This window comes from Trachurus trachurus (genome assembly GCF_905171665.1).
Source record: "Trachurus trachurus genome assembly, chromosome: 11".
Lineage (NCBI taxonomy): Eukaryota > Metazoa > Chordata > Actinopteri > Carangiformes > Carangidae > Trachurus > Trachurus trachurus.
In genome coordinates this window covers 20,147,188-20,162,178 of record NC_139904.1, presented here as the reverse complement: position 1 = coordinate 20,162,178, position 14,991 = coordinate 20,147,188, and the positions used below count along the sequence as shown (strand labels likewise).

The window sequence follows — 14,991 nt, the reverse complement described above, 5'->3', positions numbered from 1 at the left end:
ACAGATTTGTCAGAAAACATTATGTATATCCTCACATGCATGTGACATGTGCAAAGATTTGTGTCTTGATATGAAAGAGGAAATGATCTCCATACTGGCAAAGAACATAGTCAGAAGATCCAGCATCCTTTTGATCTACGCGTGTAAGAAAAAAAAAGCCTCAAACAGGGGGGAAAAAAGTGCTGCATCTGAATCATATTTGGTGCATTCTTACCTAAACAACATTGGTAGAAATATTAAAACACCCAAATTTTAGTGGCATTAATAAGACAAAGCTAGCTGATGTCTTAATATTGTTGTCTGAGATTGATTAAACACTCTTGACATGCAAATTTATGTGCATAATCTCAGACTGGGAAATCTGGTATGTATAAATATATATCTATTTTCATAATCTGCACCCCACATAGTTTTCAGACATGCTTAAAGGTGAATGAACAACATGGAACAAATCTGTGGAATACAGCATAACCTCAGGTTTAGAGGTCCAGTCTAAAGTCGGAAGTGACAATATGTCAATGTGTCATCTCTGTTTTAGTGGTTGGATGTCAGATTGTCTGCTCGATAATTAGGGCCTGGGGTAGCAAGAGAGCAGGGTAAACGAGCTAGTAGGAAAGCTGGAGTCACGCTATCACACATTAGCCCAAAACTATTAATAAAAACTGTCACTCTAATTAGTGGGTATAAGAGCAGATACACAGAAAAGCAGGCACAAGTGTACTGGCTTACACTGACAAATATGCACGGAGGCACATCATCCACACACACACACACACACACACACATACACGCTTCTCAGACTCTCACACTCATCACATGCATGGTCATTCTTCCACACACAAAATCTTAGTACAAACTTTCACTCAAAGCGATAATGCAGACACTTTCAGGGGAGTGAAAGGGAGATAGAGAAAAGGGCAGAGAGAGCAAATAGTTCAAAGGAGAAATGGAGGGGAAATTGGATAGAGAGATGAAGAATAAGCTGCACAAAAAAGAGGCGCAAAGAGAGAATCTCTAGGCATTTCTCTGGGTCAAGTTAATGACAGCCACTGATGCATGTGCATGTGCCGCCCCACAGTGTATGTGCTCAGAGATGGAAGGGGTGGACGGCAGCTTTGCAAGACCTCCCACTCCAACCCAGCCCACCGGCATTAATTATACACAGCCTCTCTCCATCCACCAAGACCAAGAGGTGCCCGCTCTTAAGAGGTTAAAAGCCATTGGATAATTTATCTATGTGTGAGCTGATGGGACTCTCCATGGAAAGGATGGCTCCATGGGGTGCATGAAGAGCACTCGGGGATGTAGTTTCTATTTCTCTTCACCGGTGATTGTAATGGACACAGGAGACGCCCAGCCTCTCTGAGCCCCAACATGTGTATTGATCAGTGATTGCTTGTGGAATGCTGACGGCTTCATCCTCATGACTCAGCAACGTGAACTGTGCAGTGCAGTGTCAAGTTCACAAGCACTTGTGCAGAAATACTGCCCATGCAGTCCCAGGAGTCTTGTTGGTGTTTTCTCAAATCCAGGACAGTCCCTTCTGGAGAGGGACAACTTTCCCCTAACGTCAGACCTCAGAGAGCTACACTTAAATCTGGGTTATCTATCATCAAGATGCCAGACCCGTGAACTGTTATAAGATAGTGAATCGGATGCTGATATTTGATTCCACAGAGTATTTTCAGTTTGTATACTTGCCTGAGCTTTGTTCTTTTGCAGTGTTAGCTGTACAAGCACAAAAAAGTTCCTTTATCTGCCAGAAATCTCCATTTGATGCTCTATGGAGAGGCTAGGGTCAGGGCCAGCATGTTGCTGACACAAGTTAGAGATGGTTAAGCAGGCACCCCATGCATAGAGGCTACAGTCCTCGTTGCAGGCGGCCCCGGTTCGAATCCTGCATCGGGCAGCCCTTTCCTGCATGTCATTCCCCCTCTCTCTGCCTCCCCATTTCCTGTCTCTCTCAACTGTTCTTTCTATAAAAAAAAAAGGCATGAAAAGCCAAAAAATACAATATAAAAGTATTTACTGTTCGCTTTTGGGGAAGAGGCGTTTCTACGTATGTGCACATAATGACATGTCTGTCTCAGGCCATATGAATTACATAATGTGCAGTCATATTCCACTTTCAAATGTAGATGCTATAACTGTATACAAACATGTTTAAATATAGAATACATGTAAAATCTATGTGTTCATGTACAGTCTCATTTGAAAAGGACAAAAATACAAACCGACAGACACATATGACAACATATGCACACACAACCTAGCACCTGGTCCTAGTGACACACAGACACACACACACAAACATTGATCATAATTAAAAAGGATGAGTACACAGCTAAATACATGGTAAATTGTACATTCACATTCCTAGACACAGCATGGTATTGTCAATTATGCCAGTTCAATCATGATGTAACACAAACCATGAAATGAAAAATTCTAATATCATTTATGATTATAAAGCCCATTCACACAAATATACCAACCAATCCCACCCCCTCAAACAGTAATATTCACAAAAACCAGAACTGCGTGTTCAGTTTCATAATAGACCAACTGCTACTGCCTGAGTACATTATTCACAACAGTAAGGGAATATCCAAAAATATTTTTGCAGGCAAATAGCTTAACAAATGAAAGCCATGAAAGATAGATGAGGAAGTCAGTGCTTCATTCATATTTGATAGCTGGGCTTAAGATGCATTACCCAGCCAACACAACAAGCCATAAGCTGACAGTCCCAGAAATAATGAGCTTGAAGGAGCATCTGTGGTGGCAGAGGTGTGCGCGTGTGTGTATGTGTGAATAGATTATGCTGGACAGTGGCTTAGAAATGCTGTGTTACAGTCTGACAGGCGGGCAGCTGTTGTCTCCTCTGCCTTTTCCTCTGCTGTGGTACAACGGTTCAACAAAATACAGGAAAGAGGTTCAACATGAAAGACAACTGACTCATACCTATATATTTATTTATATATAGGTATGAGTCAGTTGTGCAAGATGTGTGTACCCAAGTACACACCTGTTGAGCAGACGGTATCTGTCTCCTGTGTGTGTGTGTGTGTGTGTGTGTGTGTGTGTGTGTGTGTGTGTGTGTGTGTGTGTGTGTGTGTGTGTGTGTGTGTGTGTGTGTGTGTGTGTGTGTGTGTGTGTGTGTGGCCCCGGGTGCCCATTAAGGCCCCCCTCTAGTCTGCCAGTCAGCCAAGCATCAGATCAGCTGATGTGGCTGGATCGATAAGCAGGCAGGCAGACTCTCTTCATTAGGAGTCCCTGGGGCCAGGCCACCTGCCACTCACTCACCAGCTCCGCTCTGGCAAGAGCTCCATTGTGTGCCTCTGGCTGCCTCCTTTCAATAGATTTTGTGTCTCTGTGTCTTCTCTCGCATCCTTTTGTGTGTTTTCTTCATGAAAGTGTGTCAGTAGAGAGAGAAAACTACATACTATACCTGCCACCATGCTGACACCCATCACAAGTAGTATTCTGGCCTCCAATGGAAGATATGCAGCAAACACCAGTGATTGATATGATAAGGTACACCAACGCTTTGAAGGAACACGGTCGGACACTGCAACATAACCGTGTAGAAATCAGGAGGCAACAATAAAGTGAAAGTAGAGAATGAAAGAAAAGAATAAAACAGAAAGACAGCAGAGGGTGAAGTAATTGCGAAAGCCTGCACAGGCAAGGCAAGGCAATTTTATTTGTATAGCCCATTTTTACAAGCAGTTTCTCTCAAAGGGCTTTACACAGCATCATAACATTCTCTGCCCTTAGACCCTCACATCAACTGAGGGAAAACTCCCAAGAAAACCTTTAACAGGGAAAAAATTGGAGAAACCTCAGGGTGAGCAACAGAGGAGGGATCCCTCACCCAGGGCAGACATGCAATAGATGTTGTATACAGACAAGAAAACGGTTTATGGAAAAACAACATGGAGTATGGGAAAAACATGGAAATGGAATCAGTTAGTTAACAAGAGCTGAAGAAGGCAGCACAGGTAGTGAGCAGGTCAGACCACTGAAGGGAACTGTGGAGGACATGAAAGGAAATGTGAGTTCTTGTGTCTTTCTACATCTGTGACTCGATAGCAAAGTCCATTTGCTTGTACAATACAATACAATTCGGTTTAAAAAAAAGAGAGAGATGAGAAACTTTTTGCCATTATAAAACTAGACTAACTGCTCAAACATGTGATGGGCAAAAGGAGGAATAATTTATTGTGAAGTCTCATTATGTTGTTTGATTCAACATTACTGAAATAAACCAATTCTGCATCTGTAAACTGGATTGTTCCTGCAAAGCATCACAAAGAAATTCAATCAAAATGTATTCATACAGTATGTGTGAAAAAAAATCTAAATGCTTAAGACTAATCATAATTTTGAGTAGTTAATCAAAGAGCTGCTGTGGAAAGCAGTTTGGAAGTAACCTAGCCAACCGTGCTGGCACACTCAGCTTCCCCCCCTTCAACATGGCACAAAGGTCTAATAGCTGTGGCACTTGAGCTTGATGAAAGCCGGGCGATGAAAGCAGAGTTAGGCAGTGAGAGGAGTTGGCCCTGCTCGCTGCCACTCCTCCACATGTCTGCGGGCTCATTATCAGCAAGCGGGCTCAATGAGTGCAATCCTACATGCACCATTTCCATACCACTACCCGCTGAGCATTACTCACCTGTCACTTTGGTGTACTATTACTCAAAGAACTGGGCCTTTATACAGAGCAGTGTGAGCACTTGTCGTTTAGCTTTCCGAGGTGAAAAGACAGCTTTCATTGGTAATTTGAAACAGGGGGGGGCGGGGGGGCGGCATGTTGCAGTGTTTTGAGTTTCTTTTCGTTTGTCATATCAGTGTAGAAGTGCAAGAGCATCTAAAACAGCTGTAAGTACAACTTGTGTTTCATCATTATGCAACACGTTTCATCAAGCCTGTAAAATAGATGTCTGATAGAGAACAGATGTCTGCAGAAACAGCATTTACATGAGGCTTTTGTGGCTTATTATAATGATCGGTACATTATGGTATTTTCCTGTGTACAATGACACTTTGTGTATGGATATAAACTGTATGCCACCTTATGTGACTTAGCAGGTACACAGCATGAGCTCCAAGCCTGGCCCCAAGTGATTTGAGGGCCCACACTCCACAGAAGGGCCCCAGGGGCAGGAAGCCTGAATCTCAGCGCCCGGCTCCATCCAGCAGGGGTAAGGGAGGTTAGCAACCACAAGCAATTAGCGCATCATCTGACAGTGTGAGTCTACTACTTCTTGTCTCTCTGCTGAGAGATTTCCGGAGCCCTGCGATGTTGAGCCTTATCGATCGGCACGCTGGAAAGGTCAGTGACTTGGCTCAGTGCCCCCCCCTCATCTCCCCCACCTCACCCCTCTGCTCTGGCATTTCACTGGAAATGCTGCACCCGCAATGAGCTGCTACCCAACCAGGCTGGCATCATGTGCCAGAGGAGAGGAGGCATATAAACACGGGACTACTCTGCTGCTTATGTAAGGAAATATGAACTTTATCTACTGTATCTATTTAGTGTACTTTAATTTTACTACAAACTGCTTAATGTTTATCTTTTATTGAGTTCAAAACCAATTTGTTTTCTTGCAGAGAAGTAGATGATTCTCCTGATGTATGTTGAATACACAGGCAATAGGCCTAAAGCTGGTTTAGTTTACAAACAGGCGGAACAGTTAGCTCGGCTGTGTCATGTCATGTGCACTCTTAATTTGTAGCACAAAATGAAACAAACGAATTGAAAGCATGTTAATTAGAGAGCTTCAGAGGTGTTGATAAGTAGATTTTTTTTAGCTGACCATCTTTGTAACCAATTTACATGCTAAGCTAAGCTTAATAGCTGCTGGCTATAGCGTCATATTAACAGAACTATTTCTTTAGGAAGTAAAACTACTGTTTAAAAAAAAAAAAAAAAAAAAAGTTGGAGGACAATCACACTGACAGACATCCACTGATGAATATGATTTATCAACTCTGACTAAGGCATCAGCTTAATGACTTAGATGATTAATACCATGTGCATGCTGCATCAATCTAAGTTACATTTCCATTGCCAGGGCAGTTGGTTGTCTATCTGACCAAGCACATCATCATCACATCAGTAATGAATTATGCAGAGGCAGAGATAGTCTTTTTTTTCTAACTCTAAGTACTGCCTCTCTCTTAAAAGAACATTAGCCAGTTCTCAGATGCTTGAGCTTGGAGCTTGACTGCTTCCTGCTACTCACCCCCCCAGTTTCTTATCCACTGCCTCTGCACCGACAAATAATATTAATACACTACAGTCATTAATTTTCTGGCAGGAAAATTATGTTTTAAAAAGTGTTTTCATTCAGAATAAGCGTGGAGCTTGGGAACGCTACATCTCAAGCACACTGGAGAGTAAAATAAAGTAAAACACACTTCTTAGACCGGTGTGCTGGGTTGTATTAGGTACACAAACACTCATGAATGCGTATGTGTGTATCTTGTACATGTGGAAAACCCTCACAATTAACTTAAGCACTGACACTGCCTCTGCAAAGTGATGAGGCATTTAATTCACACATGACTACTACACACAGACAGCAAGGGATCTGTTCATTTGACCTGCATCGCTACACCCCTTTAGTGAAAAAAAGCCCCTCAAGAGAAGGCAGAATTTAATTTAATCATACACTATGAAAAGCAGTGTCCATGTCTTTAGCACTCTAAATCTGGGGCACGTCAAGGTGTTAAGACTTATTTTACCTCCAGGGAGAATGATGAGAAAACAGCATCAGGCAGCGAGATCTCACTCACTCTCCAATGTGTCTAAAACAACACCTGCAACTGAATCCTCTCATCAAGCGTATGTTAATATTTTCTCTAGTGTATCTCATCCCTACAGTAGTAGTGAGTACAACACACAGGAAACTGAAGCTCAGTTGATGTGGCACGGTTTGTGGTCAGAAGAACATGTCACAAAAACATGCCTCACTGTTTAATTTAGTCTAATTTGTAAACTGATACTTTTCAAGTTTCACCATTCACACCCTGAAACTCTAAAACAGCTCCAGGCCACTATGTAAATCCGGATAGAAAATAAGTGTTTGAAGGGATTAATAACATCTCTAACATGACTGAACTGAACGAAAGCCGATTGAATGTCTAAAAACACAGTGAGTGAGGAGAAATAAATCAACCACGTCTCATTCTGTCCAAAGGAAATATATACAGTATATTTCCCTAAGGGGGGGAGAGACAGTCCATTTGGCAAGCAATCAAGTAATCTGATGAAGTGAAATGAATGGGAGCAGGGTGGAATGGTTAATCGCCTGTGGAAGCATTTTTATCTCGTAGGAACACATTAAAGAGGTATTCTGTCAATGTAGGCTACACTGGGGGAGGCTGTGAAAAATCACAGTCTGCCGGGGTGTGAATCAATGTGACTCTGGTGTTCTCTTTAGCAGAATACATAATTTCTGCCAAATATGATTTGCTCTCTGAGAGGATTCAACATCGCATCCGACAGGAGGAGCGGAAAAAAAAAAAAAAAAAGAGGATGTGAGTTAGAAAACTCACTGGAGAAACATCAGAGTCTGAGGAGTCAAAACTTCAACATAGCCTACAGAAAAATGCGGTAAAGAATAAGACGATATAGTCCAAACTGTTGTCTCCATCCATGGCTTTTCAACACATACTCATATTTCCAGGCTCTGCCATGTCCATTCGCTGTGGAAGAGAAAAAGGGCGACAGACTCCAGTTTTTAGCAGACAAGTGTGATATGTGCTGTGACTCCTTCTCCTCTCTCTCACCCATGGAAATGCTTCTGATAATTAATTACATCAGCAGTGTCACTATAAATACCACTTGAGATTCGCGTTCTGCCATTCTGATGTATTACAAGAGCAAAGATGGTCACACAGTCTTAAAATGCTGTTCACAACCCGGCCATTTTAAGGAAAACGTGCTACTTGCAATTTAAATATGCCCAGGACATAGGTTTGTTTCAAGTTTGGCAAAATTAGGAACATGAAAGAAAAGGTTTTAATTACCCATTGGAGCAGCCATGTTCAGAATCATCTATGTAACAGTTCTGAGCAAGTGAAAAGTGACTCATTATCAAGGACTAGTCCATTAATGTCATTAACAAAGATGTGGTCCACTAATTTACAGCTATACTCTCAAAGCTGTGGCGGTAATTGAAAATCGTGAGATATTATCCACAATCACCTTCATAATCAAAGTCAAAGATTCTCATTGACTTGTTTTAATGATTCACACTTATGTTGAAACTGCTCAGGGTGATGGTGATGGGATCTGAGGATCTCTGAATGAAGAGAAGATGAAAAAGTTGCCAAATTATCCGTTACCTCCACCAGTGCAGCCGTTCATAGCCGAGCGTGCATTTCGTATTCAGCAGAATTCAAAGTTTCTTGTGATCTGTCAGGGTGTCGGCTGGATCGTATTTTTGGAAAAGACACGCCTTCTTACATTGTTTCTCGAGTGAGATCCTAGGGAGGTCCAACTCCTCTGAAAAGAAAGAGACACAGGGGGTAACTCAAGGCAAATAAGCAACAAGCAATCTGCCTTTGATGCTGCATTGGTTGGTTTCACAGAAATGGATTAGATGAGCTTGATCCTGCACTGAAGGAGGCTTTCAGCTGAAACAGGCTTTCAGTCGAAGCACGTCTGGGAAACTGGTCCCTGAAGTATTTGGAGAAATTCTGAGTACCTCATTTACAACAGATAAATCTCCACATACTCACTGAGCTCCAGTGTGACTATGATGTTTATATCCGACATTGATGTTTTACAAATGCATATTTTTGGGGGATGAGAAATACCTTTAATTCATGTTTTTCATATCTTAATAATTAGATGTCAATTTTTCATGAAAAGTTGGCAAGGTTAATTGCTGTTAAAGTTGGTCTTTGCCTCTTTGAAAAACTGATCTCCATTAAAGTGGGTATAGCTCTGCCAAATGGAGAGGGCACACATGATGCGGTGAATAAAACCACAATACTGCTCCGACGTAGCTGATGAACTGTAGAATAGTCGGTTATGGTTTTCTAAACGAATTTGCCGACTGAGAGGCTCCATGAAAGCCTTGCTGCTTTCTTCACTGCATGACCCACCTCATCAGATGCGAGGCAGTGGCAGCGCATAAGAAATGTTATGCTATCTCTGTATCTAGGCCTCACATGTTTGCTGCACCGTCTGGAGGCCCTCCTGAAAGTGAAAGTGTGTCATCTAATGTATGCAGCCAGCAGCCACTGCTCCTGAGCTGTTCTGGGTATTGGGGATTACATAAACTAAACCATCATGGAGTGTAGAGATGGCCTCCTGTGTGTGTGTGTGTGTGTGTGTGCTCCTCCTCCTATGGTTCCTCTCACTCCCTGACAACTGAAGCATCTCCAAAGACTTGCACCACGGGGAGTCTTGTTTTGCATTATCATTAAAGACACATATAGGGTGTGGGAGACTGTGGTGCTGTGAGAATAGAAAAAAAAAAAAAACTAGGTCTACGTCAAATTCAGGCTCCAACAAAATACAGAGCTTGCTGAAATTTGCGGATATTTTATAGCAGCGATTTCGTACTGCATACTTCACAGAGATGCACCCAAAAGATTAGGATGAGGCAGTTCTGGAGACGGCAGCATCACAGCCCTCTGCAGCAGGGCTCCTCATTTTCCTAGGAAGCAGCCGAGTGTTGTCTGTGCAGCGTTTGTCAGAAATGTGAAGATTTCTGGCAAGTTTTCCATCAGAGCATGTCATCCTTGTACGAGACAGAAACCAGCTCGTCTTATACGGTGCCTTCACCGAGGCATAAATATTCCCTGCTATTATTTCCTGCAGCGTGGTGCACTTAAATTGAAAGATAACACTTGAATGTAATTTTTACCTTGTCTAATTCTTTAGCGTTTTGCAGTGTTGATGTAAGGATGTGGCGCATCAGTCGCCGTGGTCCACACACACACACACACACACACAAACACACACTGCATGTACTAGGAGACAAACAGCAGAGCATCATCAATGAGTAATTGAGAGAGACTGCAGGGCACAGCATCAACACCAGGGGAAACGGAGTGACTTGGCGCAGGCGCCGCATTTCTCCATCGCGCTCAGCAGCTGGTGATCAAACCAATCAGATATGGTTGGAAAATCTCTTCTCTTTCTTCTCTCATTACCCTCTGAGCATCTTGATTCACGTCTCCATCACAGCTAAATGTGGATGATAGCCTGTTTTACTCTGCGTTGGATGTGGATGAGTCACAGTCTTATGGATAAACAATGGCATACAGTGAGATCAAAAGAATTTTTAGTCACATATTTTTTTCTCCACAAGTGTTTCCAGTGCTGATGCACAATTTAAAGACACAAAAGTGAACATTTAAAAAACAAAAAAGGCATAATGATGAGCAAGAACAGGCATTAATATCAAACATTACTTGTTTTTACTTTTTGTCAACAATTAAATAAGCACACCGACATCAGATTTGGTCCATTTATTGGATCCAACAAATACAAAAATAACATTAATTGCATCCTTCACTTTCCTAAAAACAATATAAGGCCACTGGAGTTTTTAACAGCATTAACTCACCCGGACACAGTGTTGAATTCCAGCATTATCATTTGTGCACGTTTACCACTTAAATAATTAAAATGTCTCCACTGGGAGTTGTTTAGCATTATAAACAGAAGATGTGCACACTGGTGTGAGAACAGCAGTGCCTGGTCCATTAGGGTTGGAGCGACAGTGCAATCAGCCACTTTACAGGTTCAAGTTCTCCAACAGATTCCTGGAATATCGCCGCCGTTAACGACAAAGGTTTGGTTGATATAAAAAGCCCTATATGACCCGCCAAGGAGATGTGACCCCGACGGGCGAATATCAATTTTATTGCAGCTGTGTGTAGAATATCAAATTAGCATACAATATCAGGCCAGCGTATGTAGGACATGCCTGGAATAACAGATGGCCACACTGAACAATAAATTACCCTTTTTAATAACAGGAAGAATATTTATCCTGCGCTCACGGGCTAAAGACACAAACTGTGGAAAATGGGAAAGCTGTCACCTCTTAAGTGTTTGATACATAAAGCATGAGCACTGTGTTAAAAAAAAAAACCTTCACCTGTTCCTGGTGAAACTGATCTTTCATGGATGACACTATTAATTCACAAAAAGCTCAGCCCTCAGGAGTTTGGCAGGAAAGCCAGGGACCATGGGACAGAGTCTGGAAACTGTTTCAAACAACCTGTTATTGAGACGTTCTCGGGCATATGGTGCTCTGCTATTAGGACCAAAATCAAGCATTGTGACACAATACCCTTAGACAGATGCTCTAACCCCCCCTTTGTGGATCTGACCATAATCTTCCTATTGGTCATTTGGTCCATTTGATTTATTACGAGCATCGTCTCCATAATGGCAGCAAAAGCCCTGATGGACTACTGGGAACTTTAACCCTGGGAATTACTCCATATTCCAGTCTGATTTGAACCTATTTGATGCCTTCGTCTGCACAGCTATCCCATGATACTCCTTTACACTGCTCTGCACGCTGCAATTAAACTGTAAATGTATGTTCAGAGTGGTAAGTAATGCACATCTTGCCCTGTCCCTTTAGGCTTGTACTAAGTGAGCTCATATGCACAGATGTTGCCGTGTTCCCGTCACCGCTGCACATCGCATTCATTATATTTGGCAACAGGGAGGGATTCTGATTCTACTCAAGTCCCAGCTGTGGTCCCGGCAAAATCTTTTTCCACCTCCCATTTATCTTATTGTGAGTATACATTCTGAATCAATAGCAAAAAATCTATTTTAGTCTGATCATCCCCTAACATCAATTCCGAACGGAGCTCCTTTGAGACTGATGGGCCAACGGCCTGTGAAGGTTAATGGTAAGGAAGAGGTCACAAATTGCTTCAGTCAGTCTCCTCCATTATCTGCTTCTGCTGTCAAAAACTGTACTCTTGATGATTTCCCTTCATAAATCAAACTTCAAGCACATGAGTATACAAGTGCTCATCTTGCGAGGATTTTGTCTGGCATGAGTCCAAAAGATAAGTCCGCTGCTGCACACCTCTGACACAGAGAGGGAGAGGTGGTGATAACGAATTGGGAAAGGACCAGAAAATCAATCAGGAAGCCATCTGCCATCCCAGCACTCTGGAGACACCAACAACTGTCTACTCCTCTGCTGTGTTTTCCCCTTATTCCCCCTGCGTAGCCTGAGGGACCGCCACAGAAGTGACCACGGCTCCAAACAGAGGGATCTATAGTTGTCTAATTCTGACGGATGGAACCAGAGGCGGTGTGCACAAATCAGCACAGCCCACCAGAGTAATATGCATTCACTCTGGGGAATGCCTCCTGTGCTGGTGCATATTCTCGGCAGAGGTGCATACCTACTCAAAGTGTGCAAACACTCCGTCAGAGCTTTAGCTACTGCTCTGTCTGTCTCATTGTGTTTCAGTTCGAGAGCATTATTCGGAATCCTAATAACATGAAAGTGAATCTGAAAATAAAATTACAATCTTTTTTTCATATATCCAGCACTTTCCCTAAACAGACAAGTCCGATGAGGAGGGGACCCTTTCCCATTTACCAGCATTAAATGAATAAATTCCCATTTATTTAGAACTGAAGTTGAGCTATGTCAGAGCTATGACATATCACAGTAATTTAGTCTCTTCACCAAATACAACCTATAAATAAACATAGTTGACACCATATGAATTCAATCCATAAAATATGGCTCTGATTAACTGTTTTGAAGCTGCATAGGCAAGTACACTTAGTGCTACAGTATGGTTTTTTTCTTCCTTTATAAAAATGACTACAAAAGCTGTCTAAATGACCCATGTCATTTTACCTCAGTGAGATCATGCATTTCGAAATTACCTCAGTAAAAAGCTTAACAGCATAAGACAGGAGTTTCTCATGTTATCAGTAGTTAGGTGATAAAGTTCAGGATTTGCTAGGGTACTTGCCTAATGCCTGTGATTTAAGGCTTTTCTCTAAGCCGCCTGTATGTAAGAGTAGCAAGCACTCAAACTGTCTGAAAAAGGTTCCTAACAAAATACCTGAAGATTTGTCCCACTTTCTCTTGACAAATAGGAAGCACAGTGAAAAGAGGAAAAGTGCAGAGAGGTGCGTTGGCCCCCTCTACAGGAGAAGATGGAAATATCTCGTGGCTTTGAGGTGGCTGTAATTCCAGCCACCAGCTCGTAAGAGGCCACGGGTATGATGACAGAGGTATTAGGCAGTCGTTTTCATTCCGGTATATGCACACAAATTTCACCGTTTGTCCTTGTGCACATCAACCAAATGAGCTGAACTGATCTCACTAAGATTCCAGCAGCTGTGGAGTGCGTAAATGAAAAATAAGAAAAAATGCCAGCATGTACAGAACTGCAAGTTATCGCAACAATCAACATTCCAGTCTCCCAGAATCAGCATCTGAATGAAAAAATCCCATACATATATAAAGTACATCAGAAAATCAGTGATTATCAGTACAGTCTCTCATTGAGCCATTAAATCCAGCTGGCAGAAATGTGCATAGATTGAAGTTTGGAAGGGAATACAGAAACTTCCTCATGTGGGCTCCTTTCAGAGCAAGGCACACACATCCCAAAAAGGAAAAAAAAAAAAGAAGAAAAAAATAGCAATTCAATCCACCACTATCCTTCCCCAGGATACTGGCCTGATTTAAAAAAAACTGACTTGTTCATATGTTCAAAGTTGATTCTGCTGCCATCTCTCCTCAAAGAACCACTTCTGGTGGAGGCTGTCCGAGCAGGGCTGGAGTGAGGGGGCTGGTCTCCCGTTGTCTGTCTTGTCCACCGCCTGGACACATTTCTGGCTCATCACATGGAGCAAACTCCCGTCCTGCAAAGAGCCGGTTACGAGGACATGTTCTGTTACAACACTGAAACAGTTGCATGCTGGTTAAAGGTGCAATAATTCTGTTGCGTGTGCAGTAAGTCTACCATGTGTGCAAAACCACTGTGATACACATGAAACAGACTTGCCTTATATCATAATATGATATAAGGCAATTTAATATTTGGATTTTGAAGCCAATACAAGAAGCTTTTATTTGTAATATTTTTCTCTTTTTCATACTTTTTTTAAATGTTACTAGAAGTGTAATGATGTGTGTGGGGAGTAATTGGTTTATTTCTATTTCACAGGTTGTAGGTGAGTGTGTACGACTATGGGGCTGTATAGATGTGGATATGTGAATGTTACACTTCTAAAAGAGTTCCATAAAGAATATTGTTGAATTAAACATACAATGACAATAAATGTGTTATTATTAAAAAAACAACATTACAGTACTGTTTTTAGTATAGGTGCTGCTCTGTATAGAGTGGGTATCATTTTTACCCACTGACTTATGATTGACACCATTTAAGAGTATCAAGGCTTAGTATTGCTGCTGGGAGATTCTGCACTGATTCATCTACTCATTTCGTTTCTCCAAATTAATGTGTTTGTTTGCTTTACTTTCTCTTCTTCCTCTCTTTATGTTAAATTCACCACTCTTCTGCCTCTGGCCTCCTTCATACATCCGGCCTCCTTCATACATCCATTCAGTCTTTCTTGGCCCCATTTACATTTAGATAGCATGGTTTAGCTACCGACACTGGGTATGGCATATCTACACTCAAACACATGCTAAACAACTCTCAGTATTGTGTAGTGAAGACCCAGTTTGCTGATGCTTTGTGATTTACAGTTTACAGTATCATCAGCTGCTACACTGGTGCTCTACACCTGTGGAGAGGCTCAGCAGTGTGACTGACATGACTTGGACTGTGATATGACTCTTGTGGGGACCTTGTAATTCACTAATCCAGTGTCAGTCCAACAACAGCAAATAAAGATTCACATGTCAGTCATATGAATTTAAGAAATGAATCCACTTATTTTTGTTAAAACTGTGAGATTCTCAGAGGTTATTTAGAAAACTAGAGGTA

The 14,991-nt window shown here is 41.9% G+C and overlaps 1 protein-coding gene across 1 annotated transcript in view; it reads right to left on the bottom strand.

The window, feature by feature from the left end:
• Nucleotides 1–10,544: 10,544 nt before the first annotated feature.
• The window catches only part of poc1bl (POC1 centriolar protein homolog B (Chlamydomonas), like), a 35,720-nt gene continuing 31,273 nt past the window's right edge, over nt 10,545–14,991 (bottom strand). The window contains exon 22 of the mRNA XM_083981538.1: nt 10,545–13,937. Within this exon, the coding sequence (XP_083837664.1) occupies nt 13,773–13,937 (165 nt within the window). The 3' untranslated portion in view covers nt 10,545–13,772. The remainder of the gene's footprint in view (nt 13,938–14,991) is intronic.